This window comes from Telopea speciosissima, chromosome 8 (assembly GCF_018873765.1).
Source record: "Telopea speciosissima isolate NSW1024214 ecotype Mountain lineage chromosome 8, Tspe_v1, whole genome shotgun sequence".
NCBI lineage: Eukaryota > Viridiplantae > Streptophyta > Magnoliopsida > Proteales > Proteaceae > Telopea > Telopea speciosissima.
The window spans coordinates 31,715,181-31,740,885 of record NC_057923.1 but is presented as its reverse complement, the minus strand read 5'-3'; the positions used below and the strand labels follow the sequence as shown (position 1 = coordinate 31,740,885).

The following is a 25,705-nucleotide window of genomic DNA, read 5'->3' as shown; positions in this document are numbered from 1 at the left end:
CAACTGGGCCGTTGGAGATATGGATTCGTGAGAGGGAGAGTATGAGAGGGAGAAAGAGAGACAGAGAGAGACAGAGAGAGGGAAAGAGCGAGAGAGAGATGCAGAGACTGCAAGAGATAGAGAGGGACAAAGAGAGGGACAGAGAGAGGGAAACAACGAGAGAGAGATGCAGAGATTGCGAAAGATAGATAGATAGAGAGAGAGAGAGAGAGAGAGAGAGAGAGAGAGAGAGAGAGAGAGAGAGAGAGAGAGAGAGAGAGAGATCTCACCTTCTAGGGTTGCAGAGCGAGATCTGCTTCTTCTCCAAACTTCCACGGGCAAGAGACCTCTTCCTTCCACACTTCACTCCTCATGGGTTTTGTCTCGAAAAATCATAGGTTGAACGAATGTTGTCCCCTTTGATTTGTTCTTATTCTTTGCAGACCGTCTCGGAGACGGTCTGTAAAGAACGTTCTTTTGGTGATGATAACTTTCGATTTGTTTTAAAAGAACGAAAAAACGAACCAGACATCCAAACGCATTTTCATGTTTTTTTGTGTTTTTAGAATAAAAGAACTGTTCTGAATGACGTTCTGAACGGTACCAAACATGCCCTAAAAGCATGGGGCTCAGTGCATCAAATTCCAAAAATCCATACAGTACCATCCAACCTAAAAACTACGCAATCGCAAATCTGAATCCACCCGGAAATTAGGCCCATGCCATGATATGTAACACATAAAAAAACCATCAAGCCCATTAACTTCCTTTAAAAGTCCTACATACCAAGCGGATCTCCGTTTTTCAACATCTTAATAATAAGAGGTTACCATCCATAAGAATTTCTAAATCTCCTACAGCCCCCCACCCACTTCCCTCTCCCAGTTCCACCCAAATTCTCTCTCAAGAGTCAAGAGTCAAGAGTCAAGAGTCTTTGAGAGAGAGGTGAGGTCTCCTCTTTCTTTTTATAGAGACTAAACAGCTTGTTCCTTCGATCCCTTTTAACTCATGGAGAAGACTGACTGATTCATTGTCCTGAAATCTTCCGTGTTTAACCTACCTACCCAGTTGCTTACTCCCTGACTCTCGCGCACTCAGTCTATGAGACTTAGGCATCTAGGGTTAGGGATTCCTTGATTCATCTTATTCTTCGTCTTCTACTCTGAAACAGGAACAAGAAGAAAAAAAATGGGGAAAGGAGGTTCTCTGAGCGAGAGCGTGGTGAAAAAGATCCTGCTCTCTTACGCATACGTGGCCATATGGATCTTCCTGAGTTTCACTGTAATCGTGTTCAACAAATACATCCTAGACAAGAAGATGTACAACTGGCCATTTCCAATCTCTCTCACCATGATCCACATGGCCTTTTGCTCATCCCTGGCTTTCCTCCTCGTTCGTGTCTTCAAGTTCGTTGAACCAGTCACCATGTCTCGAGATCTTTACCTTTCCTCCGTCGTTCCCATCGGAGCTCTTTACTCGTTCAGCCTTTGGTTCTCTAACTCCGCTTACATCTACCTCTCTGTTTCCTTCATTCAGATGCTCAAGGCACTGATGCCGGTCGCCGTATACTCCATCGGCGTCCTGTTCAAGAAGGAGACCTTCAAGACTGAATGTATGGCGAATATGCTTTCTATCTCCTTTGGTGTTGCCGTCGCCGCCTATGGTGAAGCGCGATTTGACACCTGGGGCGTCATTCTCCAGCTCGCTGCGGTTGCCTTCGAGGCCACACGTCTCGTCATGATCCAGATCTTGCTCACTTCCAAGGGAATCACTCTCAACCCCATTACCTCCCTCTACTATGTCGCTCCATGTTGCCTCGTGTTCCTCTTCGTCCCATGGATTCTCGTCGAGTTCCCTGTCCTCAAGCAGACCTCAAGCTTCCACTTCGATTGGCCCATCTTCGGCACCAATTCCTTATGCGCCTTCGCCTTGAATCTCGCCGTATTCTTGCTAGTGGGCAAGACTTCGGCGCTGACAATGAATGTTGCTGGGGTTGTCAAAGATTGGCTTTTGATTGCGTTCTCATGGTCGATCATCAAGGATACGGTCACTCCGATCAATCTGTTCGGGTACGGGCTCGCGTTCTTGGGGGTTGCTTACTATAACCACTCCAAGTTGCAGGCGCTTAAGGCTAAGGAAGCTCAGAAGAAGGCTGCTCAGGCAGATGAGGAGTCAGGAAGGCTTTTGGAGGTGAGAGAAGGAGAGGGTCAGGCAAGGAAGCCTGATTCGCAGGCTTGACGTTGATTCGGTTGTTGATTTTTACTATTTAGATCAGATAAATATATAAGCCGAAAGATGAAGAAAAAAGGAAAAGAATGGAAAGATCAGATTTGGCAGCTCAGATGACGCAGGTTCAGTTGTTCGACTGGGTTCGAGGTGGGTTATTGATTTGGATATGTTCTTTTTTCTTTTAGATTTCCTTTGCATTGCTAGTAGTTCATGACTTCATAGTCGTTTGTTTGTGATATTTCCCGTGCGCCTGTGGCTTAGTTTGACATTTTCTGTATGTGAGTAGAAGAAGAATCTCGAAAATTCTCTTTGTATTCTCCTTTTTCACTTGTTGGCCTTCTAAATTTTCACACTTGTGTAAGTACTCTTCGTCTCCTTTGAGGGAGACTTGAATGCTTATTTAATGAGCTGCATTTCTTCTTAGTTATATCGATTATAATCTCTCTTTATAAGTCAAAATGTGCGTCTCTCTGAACTTTTCTTCCCTCTCCCTCCCCCTCCCCCTCCCCCTCACTCAAAAAAATAAAAATAAAAATTCGTCTCCTTTTCTTTGGGATGCCAACAGATAAATGACATACTGTTTTGGATATCTAATCTTGAACTTTATGCATCCATCAATAATTGGTTCTGATTGCTTCGTTGAGTTGTGTTTTTATGTTAATTGATTTATGTAATCGTGGTAGATTATCTTTATTTGATCGCGTGCATATTTATCTGGTAGGTATTTGATTCAATTGCAAACTCAGGAATTTAACTCATCAACTGTGGGAAGTTGGAAGAAATTATATCAGTTTTCTTTAGGACCACAGCATGAAAGACCAGACCATTAGGCTGTAGTTGAAGTGGTGTAGATGGAACAATGAGCTACCCCTGTTACCACTGCTGACTTTGTTATAGTCCGTTATTATCCAACTATTTGAGCAAAAGAAACTAATGCAGTTGAGAAGAGAGTTTTTCCTTGATTTGGTCTTTTCTTATCTAGGACAATGTCAGCCATGTTCTCTTAATGTCTGCCATGGAATTGAAACAAAGGTACTTCTACAAATTCAGTTACAAGGAGCTTAACAAACAAAAGAATCTTCTTTTTCACAAAATTTTTTTTGTGGGTTTCTTATGTTTGTATAGGCTGTGAAATGTAAGAAAGACATACTTTCTATTTCCTCTTATTGCAGTCCTTGTTCAGCTCTCCCCTGTCATAGACTCCTTGCTGTATCCATGGTTCCCTGCCCATGGATAGATGTTGTGACTGTCCATTCTTTGGTCATCATACTTCAAGTGGACTAGAACCCACTTATCTCCTCCAACATTGCAACTACTATATTTCGAGGGTAAATTGTGAAGTACAATTGGAGCATCGTCTCTAAGAGGCAGGCATTATGTAGCAACTGTGTTTTCCTTTTGGCTGTTGTGTTCTTGGTGATCATTCATTCCCTAATCCCCATGTGAGTAATTTGAGTATGGAATACATGATCAGCTTCAACTAAAACCTGCATTCTGTGGCATATCTGTGCATTTCAACCTAGAGTATGCTCTTAACTTTGTTAGTATAAACAAAAATTTGGTTGGTCTTTTATTTTACTTATGGGAAATAGTTCTCGGATCTTTATCACCTCCAGTTCCTTGTCCAAGAACTTGGCTTTAGCAGGGTATCAATTGTTGAATCGTGGGAGGTTCTTAATAGCTGTTGGATTCAACTTGTACTTTCTTCTATCCAAATATCATTAAACCGGACCCAATACCAAGAATAAAAGGTTAAACCGGTCTTCACCCTTGACATTCCCCAAAACGAATTCGGATCAGCTACCCACATGGGGATGGGTGGGGATAGATCTGAACCCTCCATGGGGTGTGGATCCCACACCCTAGAGGCAGGTCCCACATCCCCATGGAGGGTTCAGATTTGTCCCTACTCGTCCCCATGCGTGTAGCAGATCTGAACTCCCCCAAAACTAAGCTTAACTTTTTATGACATTACCGACATCCCTGCTGAACAACTTTCGTCTAATTTTTATTTTAAAAAAACTGTCATCTTCTTTCCTCTCCATTTCAGCCCGTCAATTCCACAGATTGATCATTTTTTTTTTATAATAATAGCAAGAAAATAGATTAAGAAAGAGAACTGTCGACATTGTCTCCATATAATACGTACTGTTGCCTGTCTGTTAAGGTAAAATGAATCAAAAAGTTAGTGAGAGTCAACAAGTTAGGGTCTGATGAAATATGAAAGGAATTCCTGAGCTGATATCGGAGGCCTCCAAAAGCTGTAGATTGACCAGTTAATATAGGAGCTTTTTTTTTCCCTCCAAAGTATCAAGTGTTTTAGATTTCTCTTGGTTACTGGTTTTCATCTATGATCATTTCGTTTCTCTGTGTCTTAAGGCTTGATTTGGTATGATTTCTATTTCAATTTCAGTGGGTGATTTCTATTTCTTAAATTGTTTGGTTTGATTATTGCACCTTATTTCAGTGAAATAGAATTCAAGTGAAATAGAAATTCTGAAATAGCTGAGGAGCTGTTTTAGAATTTCTATTTCATTTGATTTAGCACTCTTGCTCTTGAATGAACACATGGTTAGTTTCATGGGCAAAGTAGTAATTTCATGTTAAAAATAAAACACCACCCTTCTTCTCCTAATGGTCTCACCATCACCACCCCACTCCCACCATTGCCACTGCCACCACCACCCCACTCCCATCATTGCCACCGCCACCACCATGACTACCACCACTATTACCCTGTTACCACCACAACCACCACTACCCTACCATCACCACCACCGCCACCGCTACCGCTACCGCCACCACCACCACCACCACCATTGCCATCGCTACCACCATCTCCCCCACTACCTCCACGTCATCACTACCCTGCCACCACCGTCACCACCACCACCATCCTTCCCAAAGAAATATAGAGAATCTATTCTTAGAATTTGAACTATCAAATGGATTTTTTAATTTTTGAAATACTTCATATTGATACAACCAAAACAATTTCAATTTTTTAACCAAAAATCTAGTTGTTGACTATTTCAAGAAATCGATCCAAAATTGAAATAGAAATCATACCAAATCAGGCCTTAGTCTAAGCATTTTAATTTAAAATTTAAAAAGGTAAGAAAAGAGGTGGGCTATCCTTGCACAAGGGTCGTGGAAGGAAGCCAACAGAGAGAAACCTATAGACTCTTCTTGTTGCTGTCGAAAAACCTCCTGGTGACGTATTAAACCCGCAAGAAAAGAAAAGGAAGAGACTCGGAGCGAACTCTGAGGGTGAACTCTTCGTTGCTAAAGTCAATCCGACGTACATATGAATAGTCAGAGAAGGGGTACGGAGAGGAGTAAATGATTAAAATTCAGAATACCGTACGTGTCACACCCGCATCCCAATAAGGGATAACATATTATAAATGGGGTATGATTAGGATGCCTCCCAACATCCTAATCATCACCAGGATCACCGATGCAGTGGCTTACCTCACAGTTACACAGTCGAGAATCAGGGCTACTATCAGAATAGCGAAAGACTTAAAATAAATACTGCTGATTCTCATTTAGGGGAATAACTACAGTAATATTACATGTATAAAAGGTTATCTTTGAGTACAATACTTAATCCAAAAGTTACTACATTAAAAGATTAAGTGAAATACAAAGAAAAGATAATATTACATCAAAATACAACAACACATGCAGCATTAAATAAAGAAAACAATTAAAGTATCAACATCCATAGCTCAGCTTGCGCATCGTCCAAGTCCTCGATCGCACCTTGATATAAACCTGCAACACATTCTAAAAGAAGGGTTCTCCGAGAATTGAGCTTCCACTAGCCCAATGAGCAGGAAATTGAACCACACACTCAACAAATACGAGACTGTAAGTCAAATCTGATGAGCAAATATCCTTGACGTCCCCATACAATCAATGATGACTCGCACATCAGATCCGATTTACAGTCATGCAACATACATAACAATATGATATGATGATGATGATGATGATGATGATGATGATGAGATGTAATGTATGCATGAATGCTATGCTGTGTAGAGTAATGGAATTGTATCCTTGGTATCGGAATTTACCCTTGATCCCCAACGATCCAACACCATTAATCCACGACATAGTAAAGCCATATCCCTGGTACCGGAACACACCCTCGATTCCCAACGATATAACCCTAACTACATCAGTGGAAGCCTACTGGTCCCGGAACACACCATCGGTCTCCTAGCAAACCTCCGATAATCTCAACCACGGTACCAGAACTTACCCTTATCCCCGGGCTGGATTATCAGTAAGGCGATACGGTGTTGGAACTTACACATCTACCTCCCGTATCCCTTTAATACAAAATTACAAATGCAATATTGTGTAAAATGCTATATGAGTCTATCGTATCGAGAGATATTCCGGGTGCATCAATGTCCTATTCCATCTATCACCGGGGTACCAGCATGACACGGCACATAATAGGCCAAATAATTATACATGATGAGAGATATTAAACAATCACATAATCATTTCATCCATTTTCAATACAATCACAATATGTAGTCATCAACTAACATTCACATGATCATAACCATGGGTAAATAATGCAAATATGCGTGATGAATGAAGCATGGGTAAATAATGCAAATATGCGTGATGAATGAAGTATGACAAGTAAAGTGATTGCAAATGAAACATAGCATTTAAACATAGAAATGCTCAATAAACAAACAAAGTCCAACCCCCACTCACTATTTGCTTCCTTGTCGTTCTGTGTGTTCGGTAAGATTTGCCTTGGTGCACGTATTCCCATACTCGTTACGAAGTCTGAGGATGCGTGAGAATATTGTTATAAGTGTATAGATGGGTCCCACGAAGGGTCCTAACAGTTTATTTAAAGTTTGGGTCAAGACAGCAGGGGCGGATGAAGGAACGGAGTCAGCCAGGTGAGTCCGATCGTTCCCCCGCTGCCATTCTTTTGAAATCTGAGAAGATTTTCACGTTCAGCCTTTCTTCCATAGAACCACAAGGGTCTTAGGGTTAGGGAGGTGAGTCTAATCCTCGTTGGAGGTCCAAAATACATAGTCCTTTATAGGACTTAGAGGATTTAAGGGACTGGATCCAACTCTAAGGTTTTCCCCAAGTGTTACTATTGTGTATAGCAAAACACAAACTTCCTAAGTCAATTACTTTCAATCTTCACCCTTATAGGTGTTATGGCTTTTAGGACCCTAAAAGGATCACTTCAAGGTTCAATAAGACCACCAAAGCCTAGTCTAAGCATTAGTCTTGGGATTCACGGGTTTGGAATCGCCTTAGGGCTTTTCCATTTCTAGGTTAAGGTCATAAGTCCCTTAGGATAGCAAGGAAGTTGCAATAGAGGCCTCTCAAGGGTTGGGGGATTCAATAGATCAAACATCAAGAATCCAAGGTTTAGGGCTGCCCTAAGGTGTTGAAACCCAAGGATGATAAAGGATGTTTTTGGAATAGGCACAATGTTGGGTGAACTAAAAGGGCAAGGCTTCAAACAAGAAGTCTCATAGTAGACTAAGTCCATACCTTTGGGTTCTAAATGAAACCCTGGGTCAAACTTCCCATTTCAAGGATTCTAATCCCTAAAACCAAAGAGGAAGAGGGGCTTAAGGCATCAAGGGTAGTAGTCCTTGGCACCAAAATGGGTCACTTAAATAATATTTTTTTAGGGGGTACTTTAGGTGGTAATTAACCCCCAAATAAGATTTATCAAGTCTGACACAAGCAGCAATGACGTGGAGAAGTCATCGGATTACAATCTCGTTCCTAAGTTGCTGTCAAAACATATCAGCTAGGTTTGGGCCCACTTTGGAGGGTCTTTTATTTGGATTTGGTCTAAAGTTCCTTCATATAATTATAGCCCTTTGAGTCTACTTTACAACGTAACTTGAATCGCGTCGATACAATATGTATAGACAAAGTTATGGCCAAAATATTGAACAGTGGTCATGCTGTAAAACTGCGGGCGGATTCACGAACGGATTCTATTGTGCGAGTCCGCCCGTGCATCCGTTTGCACCCTGAGACACACCCAAGGGGGCAGATCCACAGGAGGATGCACGATGGTGAGTCCGGTCCTTAGCCCGCTCGCAGCAGGAATGGGTTTTTCAAGTCCGAATTTCATCCAAATTGATCCCTAATGCCCCCAATGGCTTCAAGGGCAAGGGATGGTTCCTAAAGTTAATTAGGGTCTTAATAACCCTAATGACACAATGCATTGAGCCATCTATGGTCTATATCCAATTCCTCAACCCCAACTTGGGTTTTTGGGTGAAATCCCTAAGTTTTCATGACTTGGGTTGTATAGTACACCATTGGGAGGATTTAGGGTGTGCAATGGCACCCAAAGGGACTAGGATCATGCCCCCAACAAGAACATTGGGTTCCAAGCGGAACCCAAGCTAAACCCAAGCTCCAAATCCCAAAACCTAAACTAGAAATTAGAGAAATAAAGAATTGGAGGAGGGGAGATGGCTTACCTTCAATGGAGGTAGCAAGCACAAGGCTAGGTGAGCCTTATTTAATCTTTCCTTCTCCCTCTGCCTTCTTCTTATTTTTCCTTCTTTCCTTCTTCCTTCTTTCTTTCTGGTCTTCTTTCCTATCCGGACAACAAGAGGGGAGGAAGAGAGTGTGAGTGAGGGAGTTGATTTCTCCTTCCCCTTCTCTCCTTCTTCTCCTTCTTCTTCTTCTTTCTTCCTTCTTCCTCTTCTCCTTTCTTTCCTCTCTTTTACGGTTTGGGCTCAAATGAGAAAGGATGAAATGAGAGAATCTTGGGCTAAGCCCCCTCTTTTTATAAAATCAAATAGGTCTTAGGGCCTATTTGGTTTCTCCTTTAAGACGCCAAGTATTAAGGTCCAAATAATTAAGGTGTGTTTGGTTTAGCTTAAAGCCTAAAAATGTGTTTTAATCTAGGGCTTGTTTGGCTTGGTCCAACTAAAAGGAAAATCATTATTTGTTTTAGTTAAGCCTTATGGGCCCCACGACATAGCAAAATCAACATTCAGAGGTCAAGGATGGGGTTCACCATGTCCGGGGGCATAGCCCCGAGGTCCGGGACACAGGGACGTGGGCCCCACACAGGAAAACAATTAAATCCAGCATGACAGCACAGGCGGATTATCGATCGGATTCACCAATAGTGGATCCGGTCGTAGGTCCGTTCTTGCTGTCAATGCCGAAGTAAACAATAGGGAAGTGGGGCTTTGGCCCACATATCTAGGATTTCGAGGGGACACATATAATAATATTTTAGGATCACGGTCATAGGTGTTGACCATTGCCACCATGGCATTACCCTTTGGGTAAAGTCTAAATTGCCCCGGGGTATTAGGGTATATTTTGGGTGCGGGTGTAACATCCCCCCAACCTTATTAAAAATTTCATCCTCAAAATTTGACGTGTCAGGGGATCCGTATAGATGAGAATACTTTGACTGCCTTTCATCTTCTTATCATCCAGACGCTCCTTCTTCCGAATGGTTATACCACTTCACCTTCGCGTAGTGGATGGGTCGGTTGCGAAGGTGTAAAATCTTTCCATCCAGAATCTTCTCGGACAGTTCCTTGTAGGACATATCTGCTGCGAGCTCTGGCGGTTCCTGAGATAGAACATGGCTCGGGTCATGGACGTACTTTTACAACGTGGACACGTGGAAAACGTCATGCACACCACCTAAGGATGGCAGGAGTGCCAACCGGTAAGCCATCGGCCCGATTCCTTGCAAGGATCTTATACGGCCCAATAAGTCTCGAGCTTAACTTGGCTATCTTGTTGGTCTACATAACCCTTTTGTCTAGATTGGGCTGCCTTGATTCGCTCACGAATCAAATCCACCTTCTCACTTATTGCCTGGATCAACCCGGGACCAAGGATACGACATTCATCCACCTCATCCCAGTACAGAGGTGTCCGACACTTCTTCCCACACTGAACTTCGAACGGTGCCATCCCAATAGTGGCTTGGTAACTGTTGTAATTAGCAAACTCAATGAGTGAGATGTGCTCATCCCAATTGCCTTGCATGTCAATAGGGCAGGCCCGAAGCATATCTTCCAAAGTTTGAATGGTTCTCTCTGACGGTCCTTTGACTGAGGGTGGAAGACCATATTAAAACTCAACAAGGTACTCATTGCCTTCTAAAACCCACTCCAGAACTTTGATGTAATTCTGGGATCATAAACAAAGATGGTACTCCATGCGGTCAAACCACATTGCCAATATATAAGTGAGCATCCATCGAGTAAGTGATCCTTAGAGGGATGAAATGAGCTGTCTTCGTCTACCTGTCATCTACCACCCACGTGGCATCGATGTCTCTAGGTGTACGGGGTAACCCAGTGACGAAGTCCATGGTAACATGCTTTCACTTCCACTCTAGAATGGGCAACGACTGAAAAAGGCCATGATGTCGCTGCCTATCCACCTTCGCCTACTGACATGTGAGACATCTTGCCACAAGTTCAGCTACATCTCTCTTCATCCCACTCCACCAATAGCACTCTTTCAAGTCTCAGTGGCTACCTAGCTGAATTGGATAAGGAGAATTTGTGGGCTTCGGATAACACTCCCTTCCTCAACTGAGTATCACTAGGTATGCGCAGCCGATTACTAAACATGAGAACACCATTCTTAGTTAAAGTGAAGTCCAGTTCTCGCTGCGTGTCTTCTTTGATTGCCTTACTTATCCTTTGAAACTCCTCAACGAAAATCTGGGCCGACTTGATCTTTTCCTCTGGTATCGACTGTACTGATAAGGCTGTCATAGACAAGGTAACACCCTCTACCAGTAACTCCAGGTCCTCTCTTTCTATAGTGATGTAACTCTTTTGTCTAGTTTGAGCTGTCTGGACTCAGGTTTCTAGCAACATTCACCTCTAACGATGTAGTTTAAGACGATCCTGGGGCCTGTGGGGTATAGGTCAACGCACATAAGAGCCCAAGAGGTTCGATCTTCGGACACAAACCATAGGGAAACAAAAGGTCCAATTAATCCTCTGGATCATGCCCAAAGTCATACTTCCATTGTTTGGGTTGCAAGGTTAGGTTTGTACTACTTTCTTACAAGGCTTTTGTTTTGAAAACTTTCACTTTTGGTTCTCCAATACCTAACTCAACTTTAGAATGAATTGGAATATTGATAGATCCCATACTGTTTGCTCCAAAAAATGGAGGGGACATTCGGTGACCCATTACTTGACCCATTACTCCACTCATACCTATTGTTGAGTAAATTTTGTCAAATCCTTCAGTTCCTGTTTCCATTTTCAACCTTGACAGAACTAACTATGCTAAAGCACGACACAAAACACTCACCAATGCAAAAACACCAACTATACTACTCACTCGCGACATCAACAAAACATACATAGAAAGAAAGAAAGAGATAATAATAATAATAATAACATACAAGCAAATAAGCCAACTAACACATAAATAATTAAACCTTGTGCTAAGTAGGTAAGGGAGCACAAATATAAGCATGAACATGTATGGTGAGTCATGTGATATACTTGCCATCATGACTAGATTTATCCTTGTGGGCAGTTCCTGGACTTACGACCCAGCTGATTACAGTTGTGGCAGCGAATGGTCGATTGGGATCGCACGTATGGTGTAATCATAGACTCGCCTTGTGGACAACTCCTAGACATATGCCCTAACTCATGGCAAGTATAGCAACGAATGTTTGGTCCATACAGCGATGGTGTCACCATGGGTGGGGGTGACTGAAATGTCGGGTCCACTTCTGCTATGCTCCTCTATATTGAAGTTGAGCCAAGGTATTGCCTCCTCTGTGCCTCGCTTGGTCCCCTAGAATCTAGGAATGGCACTGGCCTTTGATGTGCTATCTTGAGAGCACGGTAGTTCTCTCGCTGTTTATCCTCAATCACTTTGGCAGCCTGGACCACTTCTACATAAGAGGGGAGATTGTGCAACACCACAGATGTGATAATGTTAGGTCTCAGCCCCTTCTCAAATTTCCTGGCCTTGATGGCATCAGGCTTCATATGCTTGGGAGCAAAGTAGAAGAGTTCTTAAAAAATCTACTGGTACTCAAGAATTGACTTGGGTCCCTGCGTCAGGCTCATGAACTCAACCTCTTTTTGATCACGAAAGCTCTGAGGAAAGTAGTTTCCCAGGAAGGTCTCCATGAACTGACCCCATGTAGGGTTGGGATGGGATACAGTTGCCTGAAGTTATCTTTAGTGGATTGCCACCAAGAATTTGCCTCGCCTCTAAATTGGAAGGCAGCACACCTGATCTTATCTTCATCTGTACATCGAAGTACCCCGAAGATTCTCTTCATATCCCTTATCCATTGTGATGGACAGAGGAGATCAGTGGTCGTCCTTATAAAAGTGGAGGGGTTAAGTTTCTGGAACCTCTCAGTCAACTTTGAGGCATCAACCCACTCGGGTGTTGGGGGTACTGGCTGCCTTTCTCTCTCTTGCACAACAGTCAGTAACTGAGTACCCCAGGCCTGCATGAATGCCCGATTCTCTTGTTGCATATTTCGGAGTAAGTCTCCCAATACTGTTGCCCCATCTGGATTGGCTTAGGAAAAAGGGACATCCGGTTGAGTTGTGTCTGAAGGGTCAACATTATGCTCGCTCAGGGGAGACAGACTCCTACTTGAATGGTTGAGAGCCATAGCGAAAATCCTATCAAAAGACTTATACTAATAAATGAGTATAACATATATCATAGGTTAGCATGCATAGAAGAAGTACCTATGCATCGGAGTGGTGGTATCACTCGGGTCTCCAGTCTACACTAATGTTTTATGCTCTTTTCTTTATGTATTTCTTCGTTTCTAACAAGATTTTAGTCATACTTTTCTTGCTGTCCTTATTGTAAGTTTGCACTCAAAGTAGTAAAACCTATGTTTGTTGCTATAATGTAAGCAAGCACATCACTACAAGCAAGGTATAGTTTTATACATGTTGTTCTTATTGTTTTTACTACTGTTTAAGTTTGTTATTAAGACTTTTAGTATCAACCAGTGCACCTAAGGTTCAGCTAGACTGTGAGTTAAGCATGAACATCAAGGCTCTGATACCATATTTGTCACACCCCTATCCCAATAAGGGATAAAATAATATAAATGGGGTATGACTGGGATGCCTCCCAACATCCTAATCACCACCAGGATAACAGATGCAGTGGTTATCTCACAGTTACACAGTCGAGAATCAGGGCTAATATCAGAATAGCGGAAGACTTAAAATAAATACAGCTGATTCTCATTTATCGAAATAACTACAGTAATATTACATATATAAAAGGTTATCTTTGAGTACAATACTTAATCCAAAAGTTACTACAATAAAAGATTAAGTGAAATACAAAGAAAAGAGAATATTACATCAAAATACAACAACACATGCAACATTAAATAAAAAAAATAATTAAAGTACCAACATCCATAGCTCAGCTTGCGCATCGTCCAAGTCCTCCATCGCACCTCGATATAAACCTGCAACACATTCTAAAAGAATGGTTCCCAGAGGGGTGAGCTTCCACTAGTCCAATGAGCAAGAAATTGAACCACACACACATAACAAATATGAGACTGCAAGTCAAACCTGATGAGCAAACATCCTTGACATCCTAGGCCACCAATGATGACTCGCACATCAGATCCGATTTACAGTCATGCAACATACACAATAATATGATATGTAATATGAATGATGATGATGATGATGATGATGATGATGAGATGTAATGTATGTATGAATGCTATGCTGTGTAGAGTAATGGAATTGTGTCCCTAGTACCGGAACAACACCATTAATCTACGACATAGTCGAGCCATATCCCTGGTACGGGAACACACCCTTGATCCCCAATGATATAACCCTAACTACGTCAGTGGAAGCCTGCCAATCCCAGAACACACCATCGGTCTCCTAGCAAACCTCCGATAATCTCAACCACGGTACCAGAACTTACCCTTGATCCCCGGGCTGGATTATCAGTAAGGCGATACGGTGTTGGAACTTACACATCTATCTCCCGTACCCCTTTAACACAAAATTACAAATGCAATATTGTGTAAAATGCTATATAAATTTATCGTATCGAGAGGTATTCCAGGTGCATCAACGTTCCATCCCATCTATCACTCGGGTACCAGCACGACACAATACATAACAGGCCAAATAATCATACATGATCAGAGACATTAAATAATCACACAATCATTTCATCCATTTTCAATACAATCACAACATATAGCCATCAACTAACATTCACATGATCATAACGATAGGTAAATAATGCAAATATGCGTTATGAATGAAGTATGAAAAGTAAAGTGATTGCAAATGAAACATAGCATTTAAACATAAAAACGCTCAATAAAGAAACAAAGCCCAACCCCCACTCACTATTTACTTGCTTGTCGTTTGATGTGTTCGGTAAGATTTACCTTGGTGCACGTACTCCCGTATCCGTTACGAAGTCTGAGGATGTGTGAGAATATTGTTAAAAGTGTATAGGTGGGTCCCACGAAGGGTCCCAACAGTTTATTTGAAGTTTGGGTCAAGACAGCAGGGGCGGATGAAGGAACGGAGTCAGCCAGGTGAGTCCGATCGTTCCCCTGTCGCCATTCTTTTGAAATCTGAGAAGATTTTCATCTTCAGTCTTTTGTCCATGGAACCTCAAGGGTCCTAGGGTTAGGGAGGTGAGTCCAATCCTCGTTGGAGGTCCAAAATACATAGTCCTTTATAGGACTTAGAGGATTTAAGGGATTGGATCCAACTCTAAGGTTTTCCCCAAGTGTTACTATTGTTTATAGCAAAACACAAACTTCCTAAGTCAATTACTTTCAATCTTCACCCCTATAGGTGTTATGGCTTTTAGGACCCTAAAAGGATCACTTCAAGGTCCAACAAGACCACCAAGGCCTAGTCTAAGCATTAGTCTTGGGATTCACGTGTTTGGAATCACCTTAGGGCTTTTCCATTTCTAGGTTAAGGTCACAAGTCCCTTAGGACAGCAAGGAAGTTGCAATAGAGGCCTCTCAAGGGTTGGGGGATGCAATAGATCAAACATCAAGAATCCAAGGTCTAGGGCTACCCTAGGGTGTTAAAACCCAAGGATGATAAAGGATGTTTTAGGAATAGGCACAATGTCGGGTGAACTAAAAGGGCAAGGCTTCAAACAAAAAGTCTCATGGTAGACTAGATCCATACCTTTGGGTTCTAAATGAAACCCTGGGTCAAACTTCCCATTTCAAGGATTCTAATCCCTAAAACCAAAGAGGAAGAGGGGCTTAAGGCATCAAGGCTAGTAGTCCTTGGCACCAAAATGGGTCACTTAAATAATATATTTTAGGGGGTACTTTAGGTGATAATTAACCCCTAAATAAGATTTATCAAGTCTTACACAAACAACCACAACGTGGCGAAGTCACCGGATTACAATCTCGTTCCTAAGTTGCTGTCAAAAAATATCAGCTAAGTTTGGGTCCATTTTTGAGGGTCTTTGATTTGGATTTGGTCTAAGGTTCCTTCATATAAATTATAGCCCTTTGAGTCTACTTTACAACATAGCTTGAATCGTATCGATACAATATGTATAGACAAAGTTATGGCCAAAATACTGAACAGTGGTCATGCTGTAAAACTGCAGGCGGATTCACAAACGGATTCTGTTGTGTGAGTCCGCCCGTGCATCCGTTCGCACCCTGAGACACACCCGATGCATACCCAAGGGGGTAGATCTATGGGAGGATGCACGATGGTGAGTTCAGTCCTTAGTCCGCTCGCAGCAGGAATGGATTTTTCAAGTTCGAACTTCATCCAAATTGATCCCCAATGCCCCCAATGGCTTCAAGGGCTTGTAGGGATGGTTCCTAAAGTTAATTAGGGTCCTAATAACCCTAATGACACAATGCATTGAGCCATATATGGTCTATATGCAATTCCTCAACCCAAACTTGGGTTTTTAGCTGAAATACCTAAGTTTTTGTGGCTTAGGTTGTATAGTACACCATTGGGAGGATTTAGGGTGTGCAATGGCACCCAAAGGGACTAGGATCATGCCCCTAACAAGAACATTGGGTCCCAAGTGGAATCCAAGCTAAACCCAAGCTCCAAAATCCCAAAACCTTAACTAAAAATTAGAGAGATAGAGAAATGGAGGAGGAGAGATGGTTTACCTTCAATGGAGGCAGCAAGCACAAGGCTAGGTGAGCCTTCTTTAATCTTTTCTTTTCCTTCTTCCTTCTTCTTCTTCTTCTTCTTCTTCCTTCTTTCCTTCTTCCTTCTTTCCTTTCTTGTCTTCTTTCTTATCTGGACAGCAAAAGGGGAGCAAGAGAGTGTGAGTGAGGGAGTTGATTTCTCCTTCCCCTTCTCTCCTTCTTCTCTTTCTTCTTCTTTCTTCCTTCGTCTTCTTCTTTTTGTCATTTCTTTCCTTTCTTCTACGGTTTGGGCTCAAATGAGAAAGGATGAAATGAGAGAAGCTTGGGATAAGCCCCCTCTTTTTATAAAATCAAATAGGTCTTAGGGCCTGTTTGGTTTCTCCTTTAAGACCCCAATTATTAAGGTCTAAATAATTAAGGTGTGTTTGGTTTAGCTTAAAGCCCAAAAATGTGTTTTAGTCTAGGGCTTGTTTGGCTTGGTCTAACTAAAAGGAAAATCATTATTTGTTTTAGTTAAGCCTTGTGGGCCCCACGACATAACAAATTCAACATTCAGAGGTCAAGGGGGGTCCACCGTGTCCGGGGGCATAGCCCCGAGGTCTGGGACACAGGGACATGGGCCCCACACAGGAAAACTATTAAAACCACCATGACAACACAGGCGGATTATCAGTCGGATTCACCAGCAGTGGATCTGGTCGTAGGTCTGGTCCTACTGTTAAGGCCAAAATCAACAATAGGGATGTGGGGCTTTGTCCCACATATCCAGGACTTCGAGGGGACACATATAATAATATTTTAGGTTCACGGTTATAGGTGTTGACCATTGCCACCATGGCATTACCCTTTGGGTAAGGTCTAAATTGCTCCGGGGTATTAGGGTATATTTCGGGTGCAGGTGTAACAGTACGTGGGTCTCCTCTTCCTTTTTATACCTGATGCGATTATCGAGGTGGTTGGTAGCTTCCCAATCTTCCACGTTCTGACACGTAGTGATAGTGGAGTTGGTTTTCTACCTTAATGAGGGGGACGTTCCCTAGTGGGAAACGAGATTCCCTCCCATGTGCCATTGGTTCTAATGGCTCTTTGAGTCACGTTCGGAGTCATTTGTTTGCCCCCCAAGGCAAGCTCTGTTCTATGACACGTGTCGTGTGATCCGCCTCGTTGGCTGTCTAGTGGGATCCTACCCCTTGTCGACCGCTTGTTGTCAGATATTTCTGGGTGTATCACTTCTAAATCCTCTTATTTCCCACCTGAGTGTCAATCACCTGTTTGATCCAGAGCTCCTTGCATCCTCAGAGAGAGTATAACTAGAAACTAGAATTCGCAAGGCCCTAGATTGGGAGTTCATGTTCGAATAGTTCGAGAAGAAATGCCCTCCCGGCAAGGATTATCTTGGAGAAAGAAATTAGATGGGCTGCATTTTGGTTCAAACCATTCAGGAAGGATTTTAACCAGTAACTCCTCTTTGGCAATGGCGACCCGTTAAGGAGACGATCCTCTCGTTGTGTCCCCTATACTTTAGAGGAAGGGAACAGAAGAGTCGGAGGTCATCAATGCTTGGGAATTGATGGAAGAGCTCAAAGACGAAATACCCATATTGGCACTATTAGAAATAAATCCTTGGGATGGAACCCCTATCCTAAACCATACAATGAACCCAGAATAAAAATAGTCTGTCGATAGATGACTTACAAGTGGCAGAAATTTGAGAGACTGGGTGAAAAAACCCCGAGGAAAATCCCAAAATTCATTGGATAGAAAAGCAATCCGAGCTCATTCTAGGCTTATTTGATTAGCCAGCTGATATATATGGAATTTGACCTCCAATGGCATGAGGATACATGTAAGAAGGTCGAGCCAAAGAGTGGTTCAAGGAAATAAGAACCTATAACCTAGTTAGACTCATAACTGTAGCCTCGCACCAGAACCATGCATAAGGAACTTTATACATGGCCTGCCAAAAGCACTATCACATACAATACTGACAGATTTGGTTAACGGTTTTCGCTAGGATTCCCCGCCTAACATAAAGAATATGTAACCCTAAGGGGAAGGGGAGAACATTACAGGTAGTTAAATAGAAAAAGCGAAGAAGAAGGAAGAGGATTGAGGATTATTCCATTGGTGGAGATCTTGGAGCTTTAGAACTAAGCTTTTCGACCTTGTTAATTGTTATTTTACTTGGAGTTCTAACTTAGGCATCGGAGAGTCCCCCCGGAACCCATTCTGGGGCACTCACTCACTCTGTCTTCTAGTTCTATTGTGTGCAGGACGGAGTTGAAATGGGAGGAAAGATCTCAGCTGCAATAGATTGGCGCTCACCGTGGGGTCGTGGAAATTGGCAATAGAGCAAAGTTTCGTTAACCATGACGAGCAAAAATGAGGGAAGGAAGGCAAGATTACAATCAAAGAATACAAATCCTAGTTCAATGGCAGTCAACCTACAGTTGAATGCTATGCCATCTGCAATCTCCCCTAACCTCAACGACAATCGCCATGACCATCCAGGAGAAACCCTTCCTTGCAACGATGGAATAGATCCCAACGCTCCGGTTACCCAAAGCCAATTCACTGCCATGGGAGTGAGACTAGATCTGTTAATAAGGATGATGTTGCAGAACAACAAACAATAGAGAAATAAGACTCACGATCCTCAACACCATCAAAGCCAACTTCAAGTAGGGGGGACAGAAGCTCAGATTCCAGTGGAACTGGTGGAAACCACCACCCCCTCCTTCATGAGCAACTAATCCAAGAAATCAATCAAATCAAGCGAGGCATCTTCAATAAGACTCACAACCACAAGTATTGCCTAGGAACATTCAACAACTCAACAACCAGGAAGAGATCCTCCAATGAAAGATTTCAGAGGCAAGGAACCAGCATAGTGTTCGATTTATGTGTCCATCAAATCCGGTTTGGTCCGGTTTATCTCGTATTGAACCGTTTATACACTTTGGTTTAATATTATCAGACACGATATAAACTTTTTAAGCATTATTTGTCCGTAAGTTTTACTTAAAATGGTAGTCACGACTTGGGTTTGGGCTGGGCACCCTTATCATATGGTCGTCGCATTGGGTATCCCAGGAATGATTGATGTTGGGTACGAATGCGAGTACACATTATAATGTGCATTGGCGAAGAATCTACTTTGTTGATTCCCTCATGTATTACTGCCAGATGTAGGATGGGATAGACATGTGTCACTGAGACCTTGTACCTGAAAGGACCTTGTCACTGTGAAATATGAACGCATTCTTTGGATCACCAATGCCTGATTCAAAAGAGTCAAAGTCGATGTTCTGGGAATGCGCAAACATTTTGTGAGTGAGAGAGTTACTCAACATGGTCACCACATCTCAATTGGGGAACATCAAGATAGAGATTGTTTATGGATGGCTGGATCAGAATCTGGATCTAGTGCCGTTTTAGAAATGATTTTTGCACAACCTATTTTCCATAAAATGATAGATTATATGTAGTTTTGATTTAAATTATTTTATCGTGTTTTGCAGGATCCAATCACGTACACAGACGCTCTCGTTTGGACATGTATTATGGAATGGAGTTTGGCAGTACATGTATACATGCCCTAGATTCCATAATGATGATGTTGATTAGTGGTGGGTTGGTACATAATAATTAATTATTATGTGAGGGTATAATTGGAATTTACTAATTAATTAATTAATTATTTATTTAATTTATTCGATATGTTGGTAATTTTTATTTATTCGTTAAATATAAAATAATTAATTAATTAACCATTCCCTATTAGATCCTGCTTCTTCACTAATTAGAAGCCTATCAGGTTTAAACAGGTTCAAGTCAAAGAGGATTATCCAAACAGGGTTTTAGAAACCCTATATAAACACACCAAAGAGGAGAGGGGGCACAACGTTTTTAGCTTTTGGACGAATTTTGGGTGCTCCTCATCCTCCACGTTTTTTGTTATCTTTCTCCCTCTCCCTCTCTCTCTCTCTCTCTCTGTCTCTCTCTTTATCTCTCTCTCTTCTCTCTCCTTCTTGCTCTCTAGCTTTTGAGAGTTAGGGTTTTGGAAACCCAAGTGGTTGAAGATCTGAAAAGACTCTTTGATTGACTTGGAGAACTTTGGCTGCACCATTGGAGGTTCAAGTTTGTTTACTTGGTGTGCTCATTGGAGGAAGAACCACTATCTATTGGAGGAGCAACACTTGGGACTCAAAAGGTTAGCAAGTTCTTATTTATTCCTTTAATTTTTAATTATATGATAATCATGGGATGTGGAAGAAACCCAAATCGATCTCTTTCCGCTGTGCATTCGGGTATGGGATGGATCCTTCGTTCCATGGGATGAAAAAAAAGATGAGTTTTCTCTCTCTAATGGATCCCATAATTTTTATGCGACAAGAAAGAGAAGGATTTGGTAATGTTTTTTATACCAAACCCTTATTGATAGGGCAACCAAAGAAGGGCGGTCTCTATGAGATCAATCCAACTGTAGAGATGACTGCTAAGGTTGATATGCTATCCAAGAAATTGGACTATCTGATGTCTGTAGGACATCATTCTATGTCCCCTTTCCCAATGAGTTTCCCTCCACCCAATCAGACTGAAGCCTGTGCCTTATGTGCTAGCCCTAGTCATTATGTGACGGGCTGTCCTTCGACTGCACAATACCCTGAGTTTGTTCCGAAATAGGTGCAAACGGCTCAAAGTTTCCCTGCACCGGGTAATGATCCCTTTTCCAATACTTATAACCCGGGATGGCGGAACCACCCAAATTTTTCATGGAGAAACTCAATACCTAATAACCCTCCAAACCCACCATATAGACCATCATTTAATGTTCAAACCAATGCCTATATGGGTGGACAGCCATCATATCCTCAACCCCACCAGAATCAATCCTTTGAGGAAAATGTGCTAAAAGCATTAAGTGGACTCGAGCATAACATATAGCTGCTTCACTCTCATACTCAGTCCATTAATAAGCTAGAGATCTAACTAGATCAGCTAGCCGATGCTACAAGTAGGAGGGAGGGTGGCCAATTGCCAAGTCAGTTAATAGGTAACCTAAATAGTCAAACGGGTCCAGGGAAAGAGCAAGTCCAGTCGATCACAGTCCTGAGGAGTGGCAAAAGGGTAGAAAAACCTGATGCACCCTTAGCCACTAATGGGACACTGCCCACTAGTTCTCAAGGTCAAGGAGAGGCTGAGTCAACCAGAGAGAAATTTGATGGTGATGTAGACACGCATGATTCCATTACTGAAACACCACCTGTGAAACCCACTCATCAGTTCCCAAGGAAGGGGCTACACATTCCTATTATGGAGGGACCATCACCTGATTCTTACATTCTAAAGGTTCCTTTTCCCCAAGTCCTTTGGACACCATCTTACCCCCTTCAGGGTAAACAGGGTGAAAAGATGCAAGAGATGATCGACTTGTTCCAACAAGTTCGCATCAATCTTCCCCTATTGGATGCTATCAAGCAAGTTCCTGCTTACGCTAAGTTTTTGAAAGACCTCTGCACTTAAAAGTGTAAGTTGAGAATTCAAATCCCTAAGACCGTCCATTTGACTGAACAGGTTAGTTCAGTAATTTCCAACCACCTACCCCCTAAGCTTAAGGACCCACGTGTGCCTCTTATTTCTTGCATCATTGGAGATCTCTTTATAAGTAGGGCACTACTTGATTTAGGGGTTAGTGTGAATATTTTGCCTAGTTCAGTGTATGATAGATTTGGTTTAGGAGATTTGAAACCCACTGAGGTTATCCTTCAGTTGGCTGATTGTTCAATCAAAACATCTCGTGGGTTGTTAGAAGATGTTTTAGTGAAGGTGGAAGAATTGTACTTTTTTATGGACTTCCTTGTCCTGGATATGGATACAACCACCACAACTAAGGTTCCCCTTATCATTTTAGGGTGCCCCTTCTTAGCTACTGCGAAGGCTTGCATAAATTGTAGATCGGGTGCCATGGACATCTCTTTTGGGAATAAGAAGCTTAGGCTCAACATCTTCAATCCATCCTTAGGTGCCTTTAGAGAAGAAGAGTGCTTTGTGTTGGATTTATTAGACAAAGTTGTGACTGATCACACTTCTCACTTGCTTATTGATGACCCTTTACAGCATGATGTGATGCTTGGAGATGAGTCTGAAGCATACACTAAAGAGGTGCATATTTTGCTAGAATTCTCACTCTCTTTAGAATGGCCACCTTGGATAGTTAGGTTTGAGCCGCTCCCCCCTTTGGCTTCATCTCCCCAACTTTCTTCTAAATCGGCTTCTTAGTATGATTTGATCCTTGACCCTCCATGAGTCAGTATGAGTCTGACTGAAGACTCTAAACTTACCGCTCTGTGGGAGGCAACCCAATATTTTTTTTCTTTAGTACTTTTGTTTTTGTGTTTGTTTGTTTTTATTTTTTTTTAGGTAGCTACTACTGATAGCTGGATGCACTATTCTGCCATATATTGCTGATTTTTGGTACACTCCTTCCCTTATCCCTATTTTTATTCTTCTGCATGCATTGAGGACACTGCATACTTTAAGTGTGGGGGGTGTGTGAGACCGATTGACAGATTTTTATTTTTTGGCTTTTGGTAAGTTTTACATGTCTCTCTGTTACTTTGATGCGAAATGCGAGAGAGAGAGACTTAGGAACCCTAATCTGAAGTAATAAAAACCCTGTTGAGTGGATAGTAGCTAGTATGTATCCTAAGATGGGTTTTGACTTAGACAATAAGAGCCCCATCTTATCTGAAGGGACAGACCACCTGGCTATCTTGTGTTTCTTTGAGCTTTTGGTTAGGAGCTGAGACCAAGTTTAGTTTTGACGTGACGAAAAAAAAAAAACAAAACAAAAAAAAATTAGGAGAGTTGAGTTCTGTTGCTTCATCTTAGTAACCGGGGCATCTAGGCCACAAGCCTGGAGTCTCTCGTAAAATGGTTGGAGTGACCAGTTATGTTATTATTACTTGTATTCTTAAATCCAGTTCGGGCTTGTAGCCTTTTTGGTTCGAGTGAGTAAGCCCGAGGAGTGTTTCACACTTAATCCCCTAAAGCCATCTGGCTTGGTAGGGATTGGCTTAAAGCTCGTTACATGAGCCGTCTATAAAGCTTAAAGGGCCAAAACATTGCACCGATCTGAGAATCACGTAATTTAAAAAAAAAAAAGAAATAAATAAAAGTAAGAGTTGAATTCCTTGGAGCTAGACAGGGTACTCTGCCTCAGGAAGCGAGGTGACTTGATTGACACTCCTTGGGGTGAAACCTCTGAAAAAGAACTTTAACATCACTATCCTTGTGGATATATGTAAGAAACAAAGCTACCAAGTAGCTCGGGTGTCTTATGTAGTGACCCTGCATGACATTTGAGGAACAGTAGTGGAGTAACAAATGGAGTTCATTGTTTTGAAAAAAAAAAACAAAAGAAGAAATGTCATTGCCTTGGTACAATTGTATGGTAAAAAATGCTCTGAAGCCTAAAGTCCTTGGTGCCCTTGACATCATGAGTGGTCTTACCTTAAGTAAGGTGGTGTTTGGAAGATATGGGGAGATTCCCTAATTAGGATGTGTACCTGTTGCTAGAATCAATACTGGATAGTAAGAGCTCAAGTATGGGTGTACCTTTGTCTTCTTGATCTTAAGTAGGGCATCTTAGTTCCAGGTTTGGTGTGTGCCTCTTACCCATTGTCAAAATTTAAACTTGCAATCATGAATTTTGTGTGTATATTCCTTGCAAACACTCATGAGACAAAACTCATCCACTAAGGGTAACCTAGGGGTTTAAAGACTTATTGAACATTGCTAAGTGCAACCGTGATTCCTACGAAAGTGAGTTAGGTTTTTTTTGTTTTCTTTATTTTCTTTTTGCTCGAGGACTAGCAGAATCTAAGTGTGAGGGTATTAGATGAGTACATTTATGTGTGAAATTATTCCATTTAATTCTGTATTTTTATCTGCTTAGAATGGATCGACCTTGGGTATTATTTGTCTTTTTCAGGGTACAGGGGTATTTTATGCAATTTCATCCTATTTTGGACTATTAGGCATCATATCTTCTAATTTACACGTAAAGTGGTCCAATTTTTTTTCATGGTTACAAAGAGGGTTGACTTCTGAGCAAGGGACGTGTTGCATTAAAAGTACACATTGGTTTCGGAGTCCATTCATGCGATTATTCTTTTTGGGCCAAAAAAGAATAATGGACCAGAAAATGAGTTGAAATGCAAGCTTGAGCCCAGAACCAATGAAGATTGACTGGCATAATACAAGTGGGCCCCTCCTTCATTGTTGGATGAATTTCCTCCCCTATTTTCTCTCTTCTCTATTTTATTTCCTCTCCTATTTTCTCTCTTCCATATATTTTATTTCTTTTACTTTTTCTTCTTTCTCCCATTCACTTTCTTTTTTTATTATTTTATTCAAACTCCACACGGTTTCCACTTTCCTAAATATATTTTATCCTTCTAATTTCCCATGTTATACGTTCTCTCTCTCTCTCTCTCTCTCTCTCTCTTAGTTTCCTATTCCAAACCCTATTCTATCTCTTCTTTTTTTTTTTTTTAATCTTTTTCTAATTTTAAAAAAGCCATTCCCATCTCCTAACATTTCTACCTCTCTTAACTCCCATGTGCTGCCCATATCTTTTTCTCGCCATCTCACGTTCCTATCTCTCTTCTAATTCTCATAATTCAATCCACCTAATCCCCATCTCCCTCACGGATTTTCTATCTCTACCTCTCTTCCATCTCTCGCGTTCTCTTTTTCTTTTTTTTATTATTAAATTCTTTTTAAAAACAGCAACTATAAAACCCACGGACAGATTCATTCCATTGAAAAGAAAGTAACCATGTTCTCTTTCTCTTCTTCTTCCCTCTATTTTTCCTCTTTCTTTTGTTTTTTTTTGTTTTTGGATCTTGGGTTCGGCAAGGGGAGGAGGGAGTGAGCACCGTTCTAGCTGCTTCATCTTCATAGATCGTTATCACCATTGCTGCCCTTTGTCTCTTTGCGCCATGATTGGCTAAGTTCCCTCTATCTTTAGGTGTAGATGAATTAATGGTGTTTGCTATTTAAAATTCTGGTTTGTATTCTTGATTGTTTGATGTTGAGACCCCATCCCTATTTGGATAATTTTAATAGATGTATTTAGTTGGAAATTTCTGTTTCTGTGATTCATTTATTTTTCATTCAAGCAATGGTATTTAGTTCTTATGTGGTTGTACCGATGATGGATTATATCTAAACGAACTAAGCGTGCCAAGCCGTATAAGCGAAGGACGATAGTACTCGTCAAGATAGTCCATATCTAGGAGGAACCCTATATTC

General features: G+C 41.6%; 1 protein-coding gene across 1 annotated transcript; it reads left to right on the top strand.

The window, feature by feature from the left end:
* The first annotated feature begins 1,078 nt into the window (after positions 1 to 1,078).
* Positions 1,079 to 2,269, top strand: LOC122671315 (probable sugar phosphate/phosphate translocator At5g25400). Its single transcript, XM_043868457.1, has one exon. The coding sequence runs from the start codon at positions 1,168 to 1,170 to the stop codon at positions 2,215 to 2,217; it is 1,050 nt and encodes a 349-aa protein (XP_043724392.1). The 5' UTR covers positions 1,079 to 1,167; the 3' UTR covers positions 2,218 to 2,269.
* The last annotated feature ends 23,436 nt before the right edge of the window (positions 2,270 to 25,705 follow it).

Coding starts and splice junctions, on each gene's coding strand:
- LOC122671315 (XM_043868457.1), top strand. CDS start 1,168: ATGGGGAAAGGAGGTTCTCTGAGCGAGAGCGTGGTGAAAAAGATCCTG.